Genomic DNA, 12,527 nt, shown 5'->3' on the forward strand with positions numbered 1-12,527 from the left:
GAGACTGGTGAGGGCAAAGGCGGGGCTGGGGGCTGAGCCCTGACCATGCCTGCTCGTCCTCCGTGTCCATTTCAGGGTCAGAAAAGGTGTTGGCAGGAGGGCGGGGCCCAGGGAATCCCTCCGGCGGAGGTGACGTCAGCAGTGATAGGTCGCCGCCGCGAGGGGCCGTGCTGACCACTCTCCCCTCTCAGTGGACGTCTGGCCTGGCTCCCTGTATGCCTTCTCCGGACATGCTGGATGACACGCTTCCCTCCCCACGTCACCTCCTGCCCTGGCGCAGGAGCAAACTCCAGGAGCAGCGACCATGCAGGGGGCAGAGAGGGGGGCGTCAGGCCAAGAGCAAGCCCTACCCTCAAAACCTGCATCCTCGGCGCAAGTTCAGCCACACGCCCAGACATCCAGCCGGACGCTGGCCTTCCTCTGAGGGTCGCTCACGAGCTTGCCAGCGAGCCCTCACGCAGGGCAGCGACGAGGGGAGCAGACACAGGCCACAGGCTTTGGGGACAAAGACAGATGCAGAGGACCCACGTGCAGCGCGGAGTGGCTGGCCAGGACGAGTGTGCCCACCCTGGCAGCCAGCACTGGGGTGCCCGGAACCCCCTGGGTGGGGAGGGAGAAGGCGGCCTCTCCGTCCTGACCTCCAGGAGGGAGGCCTGGGGGGCCGCGAGAGTCACGAGCAGAGATGTCACCAGCAGGGCCCCCAGGAAGTAATTGCAGTGGCATGCCTCGTGGAGACAATTCTGAGAAAGCAAACACAGCTGCAGCCCGGCCAAATATAGTTGGCCACCACAATGCCATCACAAGCTCATCGTTCTGGAATACGCTCCCGACGCGCACCCGAGGGCGCAGCTCCCCTCCCCAGCGGAGGAGTCAAGACTGTTCTCTGCGGCCCGGGATTCACCAGCCGGGCCGCCAAGGGGCTGGGAACCTCCCGGGCCCTGCGGGCACCACCTGGTCCCTCTCTCTAGGTGGGAGGCGGCCAGCACAGGAGATGCCAGCGGGCGCCGGAGGATGGGGGACCCTCGGGCAGGCGTGGGGTGGACGCGCTCAGTGCGTGCCCAATCCTGTCTCCTGTGTCAGATGCTGAGACCCCAGCCCCGAACAGCTCCAGGAGCCTGCGGGGGGACCCCCGAGACGAGGCTCAGAGGCGCGAGGCTGCAGCCCGTGTGGCCGGTGTTGGTGAAGGAGGTGTCCCGCACCCACGACTCTGGGCGGGAAGGACACAGCAGCGTCAAGGGCAGCCGAGGACCAGAGGGCCTGAGGGATCCAGACCGAGAAGGCGCTGTTTCCTGCCCAGCTGGGGTGGGGTCACCAGAGCGGACCTCTCCTTCCCTCTGGAGGCACACGTGCAGACGTATACATGCACACACAGATGCAGAGACAGATGTACACACATGCACATGTGAACAGGTACGGGTGCATGCATGTGTGGAGTGATGCACAGAGAGACGGGCAGCGACACACACGTAATAGACATAGATATGCACACATAATACAGAGGGCATGGACATATACACACATAACATAGTACAGCTATGTATGTACATATACACATATGTAATATAGACAGATACACACAAATGGAGCATGGAAAGATATATACACGTAATCTTTTTGTTTGTTTGTTTTTGGGTCACACCTGGCAATGCTCAGGGGTTACTCCTGGCTCATGCACTCAGGAATTACCCCTGGCAGTGCTTGGGGGACCATATGGGATGCTAGGAATCGAACCCAGGTCAGCCACGTGCAAGGCAAATGCCCTACCCGCTGTGCTACTGCTCCAGCCCCACACATACATCTTTAATACAGACATAAACATATAAACATACTATAGACAGCACAAATAATATAGCCAACTACATGTAATAAAATGTGATATAAACACATATGTAAAATAAATATATGCATACATATAATATAGGAAGATAAATGTACAGACACATAATATGTACACACAGGTATATAGACGACGCATACACATGTATAGTGGACAGAAATAGGCCACACATACACGCACACACCCAGTCCAGACAGGCAGAGATGTTGGGTTTGGGGCCCTGGGGTGCCTCCACTGATGGGGGTCTTGGGGTCTGGGACCACCGGGGTCTCCTAAAGGTGCTGTAGGCTGATTGTGAGATCCTGGCCGATGGCAGGAAGACACATCAGAGAATTTGCCCACACGGGAGATTCTGCATATGTGTAACCATGCCTGTCAGTATCAGGTACCAGCACATGTGTGTGCACACACATGTATACACATGCACACGCATACTTCAGACCTATGGACCATGGAGTACTTTGCCCTTCCAGCCTCCAGCACTGCCTCACTTCAGTCGTGCCTGACGAACGCGGTCCAGCGGGGCTGCCCCCGGGGAGAGGAGAGGGGAGACGTAACTGATGGAGAAGGATTTCAAATAGCACCTTAAAATTTTGATGAACCCGAGTCGAGCTCTGGGCTTCCTTGAGACGGAGCATGGGCAGGAAGCCTCTGGGCACAGAGCTGTGGGACGCCTTGAGCATCTACGGACGTCGAGGAACCACAAATGCCTGGCACTGCTCGTGAGCGGAGACCCCGGGGAGCCTCTCCACTCAGTGTCTGTTGCAGGAGGAAGCCCACGGCCCGGGGGAGCCCGCCCAGTGCCACCGCAGTTGGGCTCCTGCAGGCGGACAGAACCACCGCAGCACAGACCTCTGGGTGCTCTCTCCTGGGTGACTCAGAACCAGGCTCTGGGTGCAGAGCTCCACGCAGGAGCCCAGGGACCCCAGAGCATGACCAAGAGACCCTCAGCCAGAGAGGGCAGCAGCACCCTCGCCCCAGGTGTGGCTCCTGAACCACACTCAGATCCAGAGATGGACATTCTGCAGACAGCATGTTCCCTGGGCACCTTCCGAGATGGCCACCCCACCCTGCTGGCCAGCAGGCAGCCGGGCAGGGCAGAGGACTGCTCTTCCTACATCTAGACCTCAGGGAGAGGCTGTGTGCACAACAGAGGGGCTGAGTTCGGAAGAATCACCCCAAACTAGACTTCAGTCTAAGGACACTCGCACCCTAATTTACATACATCTTAAGGCACAACCCCCCAAAATAAAACCCTAAAAGCCGAAAAACGGAAAGGGCCTAATAATTTGCTGGCAAGTTGGCTATGAGGCATTCATTCCAATGGAGTAATTAAAATTTAACCCAAACCCGAATTTGTACTCATCTGTCATTCCGCGTGCCAGCTGATTACATATTTATCAGCATTCCAGCGGAAGTCATCAGCTGGTAGAGCCCTCCCCCGCCCCCCCAGCAGTGCCCAGCAGATGCCCGGAGGGGCCTGCGAGTCAGCACTGAGGCATGTCTGGGGGCTGGGGGCTCACCAGCCTTGCAGCCTGACACTGGACTCAGACTGGGGGTCTCCCCCCCGCAGGCACTCCCCTTTCTTGGGAAGGCCCTCCTGCCGCCTGTCTCCATCAAGGAGACTAGACGGCCCAGCGGGGAGGGCAGATGCTGACGGGGAACCATTACTCCACCAATGCCTGAGCACCTCGCACTTACGGCGCTACTGAGTTTCGCTTTCCCGCCCAGGTTTCTCTGGGGGTGACCAGGGCGTCCACTTCAGGGCGAATGACAAGGCGTCCAGCGCCTGCGGTCACACACGGGGCCTCCAACCTGCCCCTCCCGGCCTCGAGTGCAGACTGGCATCTTCTTCTCAGGGCTGGGCGAGGCTGGGCCCAGGAAAGCACAGCCCGGCAGCTTCCAGGGGGCTCCCCCGACGGGCTGCCATCCCGGCCCCCGGAAGGCAGGCCTGTCGGGCAGCGTCACGGGGTCTGGTGATGTCTTAAATCTCAGGATGACTGACAGGAACGCCCAGATCCTCCACCCGTGGTCGCTGCACTCACCCCTCACGACAAGCCTCAGTTCGCACCCCCCGAGGTGGGGACAGGCTCTCCGGGGTGGCGGGCGGCAGTGCCCGAGTGGGTCAGACTGCACTGCCCGCCCGGACGGGCCTGTTACTCCCCTATCCAGGGGCCAGGTGTTCAACACGGGCAAACAGACCTGCAAGGAGGTGCAAGTCTGGGACAGATGCAAAAGGGAAAGGGGTCCCGGGGGTCTTCATCAGAGCCCAGATGCACTGTCACAGCTCTGGGGGGCGCTGAAGTGGCAGACGTGCCAAGGAACCCCTTATTACTCGGCTTCTTGCTGCACACCAGCTCCACCCCCCCCTTTTTTTATCTCGCCCCTCCCTCCCAGCTCTGCGTGCACAGATGCCCGAGTCATCTCAATGCAGCAAATTACAATGAAACGGCGAGGCTGAGAATGAAAATAATACCTCTCGCCGGATCAAAGATAACACCCGTGTTCCAAAATGCCAATGTGGGCTGGAGTTTAGGCCTCAGGAAGCAGCTGATGGGGAAACGCGTAGCGCCGCGCTGAGCAAGCCCACCTGAAAACATTATTTTTAAACTTTCCCCTTCCCGAGCCAGATGCCCAGCCTCCTTTTAGCATCCCCCCCTTTCCCTCACGCGGCCGTGCCGGAACCAGGCGATCGCTCTGTTATCTCTGCGTGTTATTATAGGTAATGGCATTTTCGGAATTGATGCCGAGAGCCAGCTGGAGGCGGGTAAAGGGAGAGGGGAACCTGGGCGGCGACCTCCATGCCTTGTGGGTACCCTGTGACCCCCTAACCACGTGATCGAGAAGCACCAGTCTCTGAGCAGCCCCCCTGGGGGCGGGTCACCGGGGAGAGTGGAATGGATCCAGTGTGTGGCCTGGAATGACAGGGTCACTCCTGAGTGGACAAGGTGTCTCTAGTCCCTACAACGGTCCTCCTGGCCCCAGAAGACCGGGAAAGCCAGACCTAGTCGCCCTTAGTTCCTGCTTCCTCCACACGCGCTGGTGTGTATGTGGAGCCCCTCACCCCCCAGCACTGCCCATCCGGTGGGGGGTCAGCATGTCATTTCTCTCAGCACCATCTGTGAAATGGGTCTGCTGTGAAGGTTAGGGACAGTGGACGTATGAATTGGCAGGACACCTTGCACACACCCACTTGCCAGTTCAGGGGCATAGGGGAGAAAAGTCCTAACTGACTCCTGGGCAAGCTGGTACCATGTCCCGTAAACGCTGCAGTCTCCAGGGGGCCAGAGGAGGCCCACCGGGGAGTCTCCAGTCAGGGCCCTTCTGAAACTTTAGCTTTAGCTTTTCCTGTAACCTGAACCCTTTTTCATGAGGGTCTATAATTCATAACTTAGGTGGTCTCAGGTCATTCTGAAGCTGAAAGTCTTCAGAGAATAAATCCACAGAGAATAAATCATGAGTTCATTTGAGAACATAGCTTTTTCACGACCCCACACCCGCTTTCCGTGCCCCTCACGGGCACCTCCTCGGAGAGGCCATGCTCCAAGGGTCCAGCTCACGCGAGGCCACGCCAAGAGCCACTGTTCTGTTGAATTGGGACACTGGTGGGTCCATTCTCCACGTATCCACAAAACCCACCGGTGGGTGGATTCATATCCGGGTGGCTCAAAGAATGCAGGGGGGCTGGGGGCGGGAGAGGGCTTCATTTGAACGTGCTGGAGGCTCCTTCCCAGGATCTTATACTTGCCATCACACACTGGAACACACATGGTGGCGCCCAAAGACCTTTCACCCCTACAATTTCTTGCTTCCAGGACACTCCTTAGATTTGCTGACAAGTTCAAAAACACTGACAAGCCCAAAGTGCGTATACGGGGGCGAGGGGGAGTGGAAAAGGGTCAATGAAGGAAACGACCCCTTCCAGAGGCCTGTTCTGGTTCTCTTAGAATTTGTTTTTAATTAGGCTCTTGATGCCACATGGTATTCTCCAGGGACACGAAGACACCCCAGCTAACGACTGAGGTTCCCGACGGCATGTCCACGCCCTTCTCGTGACGAGACTCGGGAAGCCCCAAGACTTGCAGACACAACACGGAGCCAGGCCCGTGTGCCCGAGGCCAGCTGCGCTCTCCCCACAGCCCACGAGCAAAGCCCCGGAGGTGGAGGTTGGGGGTGCCTGGGAGAATCATCCGTCTCTGCTGCCCCGAGGGCTCACACACATTACAGCCTGCAAACTTATCTAGTATATTCTTGCGGGGGAAATGGCTGTGGAAAGAGATGGCTTGCTGTTTTCAAAGGAAATCCATTTCAGAGGAGCCCCTCCACTTGAAGGACGTTCCTTGTAGATGGAGGGCACTCTCCGAGGGTGGCCGGATGACAGGGGACATGCCCTCTCCAGGAAACCCCAGGCCTCTTCTCAGCTGCAGACCCCCTGCTGACCCAGGCCTAAACCTCCCCCCTGTACCCGGCATCTGCAGAAGGACACACCAAGCGTTCTGGAAAACAGCTCTGCATCCTAGCTGATCCCCCCTGCCCTCTCCCCGCCTCACTCCAATTAAGCAACAGTTGAAAGCAATCTGATTCCAGTGGAAATCACTTGGAAATAATGGACATCTGGAAGAAGTGAGGTAGAAGTTCTATGTGGGTTTGGGTGGGAGATTCCGGAACCGGGAAGAGAACGGGAGAAAGTCTGCAGAGACGAGAGACAGGGGCTGAGGATTGGCCGGGTCACAGCCAGGCACCCAACAAGAGAGACAATTAAAATCCCATACTCCATCACTGGGCTGACACACGGCCGCGTCTGCCAAAGGCCAGTAATACTTCAGGTTCATGCAGCATTCAGGAGCTAGAGAGATCACAGCCACCTACGTGATGGGTGCCCATAAATTCAGGATCCCGGTCCCACCAGCTCTGAGAGGTTCAGCCTCCGACACCCAACACAGAGAAAAACAAACAAACACAAAAACAGGCAGAACTTCAGTCCAGTCAACACCTCAGCCCACAAGCGCAGTCTCCATGCCTCTGTTCCCTTTGGCCCTGTGAGAGAAATCTTTAATTTTTTTTTTTAATACAAATACCGAGAGAATGGTGGGTCAGGCGTGGGTTCTCAGAGAAAACTGCCCACAGAACATTGAATATTTTAAGTCATCTGCTTAGCGCAGCCTGGAGGATGGGCCTTATCTCAGTGGGCAGGGCAAGTGGACAGGGCGTCACTCTGCAGCCCAATTGTCACTTGGCACACTCCTTGCTACCCGCCCCCACTGATTTTTTTTTCCTCTTTCCCTTTTAAATTTCAGGAACTCCAAATAATATGTTGTTGCCTGGCTTCTCAAGAATCTCTCCACTTAGAAGAATTCACACTGTAGGGCGGGGTGAGTCGCGCGGGGGTGGGGTGGGGGGACTCCTAAAATGCACAGAAGGGCCTGCAAATCACAAAGCCTCCAGGAAGCTGGCACCGGGGTGGGCGAAGGCTGCAAATGTCCACCCCTTGACCGCGCGCCCAGCGGCCAGCTGCCCTCTCCCCGCAGCCCGCGACTTGTAGCCTAGATTCTCCGCGCGGCCTCGCCCAGAGATGCTGGCGCCTTGTACCCACTCCAAGCCTTTCCTCGCCAGCCTTGGCAGGGGGCCTTGGGGCTTCTCTCTTCCGGGGCACTTGGGGAGGGGCTCCAGGGCCACGGCCGGCCCGGAAACTTTCCCCGCAGCCCGAGCCGTTGCTGGCCCGCCTGGCCCGCGCCAACGCCGGCCTCCCCGGGCCCCCCGCACCGTCAACTCTCGGCCCCTAAGTTTGGCGACGTGGCACGGCGCCAGGAGCACATTCATGATTAAATCACAGCCTGCGAGTCAGACAGACCATCGCGATTACGTAAAAATGACCGCTAATTCCGGCAACAGAGTTCACCCGCCAACGGGTGCCCGGCGCGGCAGCAGCAGCACCCGCGCGCACCCGCGGGACCCCTCCTCACCTCCCTCTGCAGCCCCGCACCCCCTAGTGACGGCTCTGCAAATGCAAAAGTCCTGGGGGCGGGGAAAGAGGACGGGCAGGGGGGGCTCGAACCCGGCCAGGCCAGCTCCAGCAGCCGCCCCTGGTTCCAGAGGACACCGGCGTGCACGCGCGCACCGCGCCCCAGCCCCGCGGCCCCGCTCGCCGGGACCCCACGCGCCCTGCCCGCGCGCTCGCGGCTCCCCAGTGCCCCGCGCCCCGGGGACGCTCCCCGGGTGCCCGCGCGCCCCGATCCATCGCCCGTGCCCGGCCCCGGGGTGGGTGGGAGACACGCCGCGCCCAGCTCCGCGCAGCAGCACCCCGGGGACCCGCCGAGTCGGGGGGACACGCCGCGCCCCGCACCCCGACTCCTCCCGGGGACCCCCCGAGCAGGGGGACACGCCTTACCCCGCACCCCGGGTCCTCTCGGGGAGCCTCTGAGCCGGGGGGACCCGCCGTGTTCCGCACCCCGGGTCCTCCCGGGGACCCCCAGAGCCGGGGGGGACACGCTGCGCCCCGCACCCCGGGTCCTCCCGGAGACCCCCGTGCCGGCGGATCCGGAACCTCCCGGCGGGGAAGGGCGCGGCGCGCGCCAGGGTCGGGGGCTCGCGGCCCGGGGGTCGCACTCACATTCGGTCGGGGGCCAGCAGACGGCCCTCCACCATCATGTCCGGGAGGAAATCCAGCTTGAAGGCAGAAGTCATGGTCTGCGCGCGGCGCGGGGGGCGGCGGAGACGGGCAGGGACAGGTGCGCGCGGCCTCCCCGCGGCGGCCGCCCGAGCCGGCACTTGTCACATCGTCGCCCCGCCCGCGCTCCGCCAATCCCCGCCGCCTGCCCGCGCCGCGGCGCCCCGAGCCCAGCGCCAGGTGCGGGCAGCGGGGGCGGAGCCGGGCCCGGCGCAGCCTTAACCCCTGCGCGCCCGCCGGGACCCCCGGCCCCCACCCCCCGCCCCGGCACGCAGGGGCGCGCGGGCGGCTCCATCCACGCCCCGCTCCAGGGCGCCCGGCGAGGAGGGGGCGGCCGGAGGATTAATCTGGGTTTTTTTTGGGCACCTCCAGCGGAATTCACTTCCCCAGCACCCCCCAAGCAGCAGCCGCGAGGGTGCGTCTCCGCGCCCTGGGGTGCAGGAGAAGCCTGGACCGAGGGCTGCAGAGTCGGAGAGGCGCTCCTGGTTTCCCAAACTGTGGGTTGGGGTGCCCGAGGGACAGTCAGGACTGGGTCTCCTTGGGGCTTGGAGGAGAAAGACCACTCAGTCTCCGCACTATTGCATTTCCTTTGGCCTCATTTTGAAAACGACACGGAATGGACTGAAACATTCAGTACTCACTTATTATTTATATATATATACACACACACACACTATATGCATACATGTGTGCACGCACACACACACAAGACAGATGTGTGATGTAACACCACCCGGCACAGTAACTGCTCGCCTGAGGGTTAGGCTGACAATGGAAGGGTACGGGCGGCTACACCCATGTCAGACTCATAAGCGATTTGCTAACAGGAATTGAGTAAATTGGCAACACTCCTGCCAATGAATAGGAGCAGATGAATGTAATTTCCCCCAAGTGATTCGTGAAAATTCTTGAGAGATAAGGAGTTTGCACGGTGCCTTTCTAATTGGGCGTCCTCATTTCTTGTTCCCACCCGTTATTTGGGTGAAGCCCAACTTCTCCCAGAGCCACAAAACCCATGACACTTCCCCGTGGTCTTTTTCTCACATTCTACACCGACGCCGATGGTCGCAGGCTGCTTGTCGCTTACAGATTGCCCCCATTTTTCTGGGAATCATCACTCAGTTTTGTAAAGATGCAACATGCCCCGATCATCACGGCAACCAGAGGGTTAAGCAAGTCACATGCCACTGAATGTGTCCCAAACCCCAGGGCTAGAGAAAAAATGTGGCTCACATCTTTCTTGTCTGATAATGAGACCTGAGCATCCTTGGAGGCTATGAAGGAAGATGGACTTTGTACGCCAACTCCAAGTCCGCACAACCCCTTTTATTTATTTTGGCAGTGCCAGGGATGGAACTCGGGGGCTCACACCCCAGAGGGATGTCCGCTAAGGCTGGGCCACTTCCCTGGCCCCCACTAAGCTATTTTAAATCCAGACTTGCTCCGCTGAGCAGTAGAGCCCAGTGGCCTGGGGCACTAAATTGAGCCCATACATACTTAATAGTCTTGATTTCCTTCTTCAGCTGAACTCCCTGGCTGTAGATCAAGATCACTCTAATTCCAAGGCAGACGTAGCTAGACTAACCTTTTTTTTTCCCCCCAAAGATACTGCCTTTGCTGAGCAGCCAGGTGTAGATTTAACAGGAACCGAAGAGCTAAAGCCATAAAACCGACTCCGAAATCCAAAATGCCTGCACTTTTCCTAATAGAGCCACATTTCCGTCTCTCCTCCCCGGCTTACTTCCAGTACCGCCTCTGAAATTATAAGAATTTTTTATTGGCTTCTTAATAACCCTAATAAAGTAATTAGCTGGATAAGAGAAGACAAACCTGGACAATTCTTGGTTTCCCATCTATTATTGATATAAATCCCAAATGTACATAATGAGCTGATTATTTTAAGAGAGTCAGTCTCCAAAACAGAAGGGGGAGAAAACCCGCATTCATCAAAAGGGAAAAAAAATAACTTCCCCTTCTATATGTCGACATTTTTTTAAGGCGGAAAATGCTTCATTAACATGTCCACTTCTGAAATATTTATTTCCTGTTTAATTGCATGTGAATTAGGAGGCAGAGCGGAGGGAAGCCCTCTTATGACTTAAGCCTTCTCAGCAGTTTGTTAAATTCTAGCCTCAAATCCCTTGAGGCAATAGTGGATTCAAAGCAGCTTTTAATCATACCATAAGGAGGGTGAAGTACTCTGTAAGTAGGTCATAGAGAAAGAATTACAAGTGCATAGGTTATTGCCTTATTTAACAACTACCCTGTAACCGAGTTTTCAGAGCCCATTTCGATGGTGCCATTCAAAGTGAGAAGTAAAACCCGGGTCAAGAAAACTCCCTCTAGCCTGGCTTCCGGTGAGGACAGACCCCCGGGAAGCTGAGGGGGCAGCCAAGGGAGACTCGTTTGCTGCCAGTTCCATAAGTAATCCAGCCGCTGCATGGGCGCTTATGGGGGGCCGGAGAGCAACGTGTGTGCGCACATGTATGCACGACACGTGTGCATGCACACATGACCCTGGGGCTTGGGCCCGTGATCTCACAGACCCATGCACAACAACGGTCCTGGTGAAAATGCAAATTGCAAAATTCAAAACAAAAGCCAAACCCTCAACGCCCCACTGCAAAAAAAGCTCCCATTTCCCGGGTGGCCGCTTGGCGGTGGACAGCCGGGCGGGAGGGCACGTCCCCACAATCCCACAGGCCCCTCCGGCGGGTCCCGTGCGGCCAGACCCCGCCGCTGGTGTGTTTGGGCAGTTGGAATACTTGGCAGCAGCTCCGCTGGCCCTGCTGCGCACGAGGGTCACCGGGGCCGGCAGAGGCCAGGGTCTTGGCAGCGGCCAGGAAGGGCGGGGCCGAGGGCCAGCACACTCTGGTGACCATGACCTGGGAGGTGGGGCGTGTGCTGGCATCGCCAGGAATGGGGTCCAGGGCACAGTGACAACACGTCCAGTGCCACGTCACGGGTGGAAAAGCCTTCAGCTTTCTGCTAGGCCCATCCCCCTACTACCTCTCTCTCTCTCTCTCTCTCTCTCTCTCTCTCTCTCTCTTAATCAACTTGCTATTCATTGCCCAAACAAAAGGCAATTCAAGAATTGGAGGCACTTCAAGGGAAAGTTTCTGAATGACCTCATTTTTAGAGGAGGCTGCAGGCGAGCCGGGGGCGCTCAGCCACCCTGCCTCCCTGCAGACCCAGCTCCGTCCTGTCCTGGACGGTCCTTGTTGTCACCCATGGCGGAAGGAGAGCCACACCAGGATCCCCCGCAGTCACCGAGTACTGACAAATGCCTATGCTCAGTGGCGGCCACGGCGTGGGACGAGCTCTGCCCTGCTCGTCCCACCCCTACCCCCGCCCCCACGCCCCCTGCAACCAGCCAGAACAGAGACCACAGCTCTTAGCATCCAGCACCCAATTCACACCCTGACACAGGGATGGGCCCTGGTGTCTCCCCTCCCAGGGAGGAACAACCCCCCAATCCCCCGCCGTGAGCCTATTTCATGGCACAATTTCCCGTACTGACAACCACTGGGAATGCCACGCGTGACCATGTCCACGCAGGCCGTGGGCCCCCAGCTATGCCCGAGCCAGCCAAACAGGCCAGCACTGTGCTGTGGGTACAAAGAGCCCCCTTCACAAAAGCCCCCAGCCCCACCTCCACACCCCCTATCTCTGGCTCACCAATTCAAACAAGAATCTGAAACATCTTTCCCCCCGTCACATTTTCAATTCCAATTTTATCATCATAGCTTTTTTGTTTGTTTGTTTTTTTTTAAAGAGAAAAAAAGGCCAATGTGTTCAGAGCTGTCTGAAGTCAGGAATACAGGCCCTAGGAGGGAGGATTCCCCATCATTTTCAGCCAATAAATTTGAAATCCGCATGCATGTTAAGTGCCAGTGAGACTATCTGACTTTGTAACCATGTGTTTGTCATTGGCTTACTCCTGTTTCATTAGCAGCTTGCAAAAATAAACAGCGGTGTTTTTTTTTTTTTAATCTGGATTTATAAAAAAAAACCTGAATAGAC

The 12,527-nt window shown here is 57.7% G+C and overlaps 1 protein-coding gene across 12 annotated transcripts in view; it reads right to left on the minus strand.

Moving 5' to 3' along the window:
• The window catches only part of CELF2 (CUGBP Elav-like family member 2), a 626,712-nt gene that overhangs the window by 167,746 nt on the left and 446,439 nt on the right, over positions 1 to 12,527 (minus strand). For 2 of the 12 annotated variants that reach the window (XM_055147421.1, XM_055147419.1), the window contains exon 1: positions 8,448 to 8,678. The exons of 8 other annotated variants lie outside the window; for them this stretch is intronic. In XM_055147421.1, coding sequence (XP_055003396.1) covers positions 8,448 to 8,521 — 74 coding nt within the window. In that variant the 5' untranslated portion in view covers positions 8,522 to 8,678. Of the gene's footprint in view, positions 1 to 8,447; positions 8,679 to 12,527 lie in introns of those variants that run through there. 2 more of the 12 variants (XM_055147422.1, XM_055147420.1) reach the window with 2 other exon arrangements.

The sequence above is a fragment of the Sorex araneus genome, chromosome 9 (genome assembly GCF_027595985.1).
Source record: "Sorex araneus isolate mSorAra2 chromosome 9, mSorAra2.pri, whole genome shotgun sequence".
NCBI classification, from domain to species: Eukaryota; Metazoa; Chordata; class Mammalia; order Eulipotyphla; family Soricidae; genus Sorex; species Sorex araneus.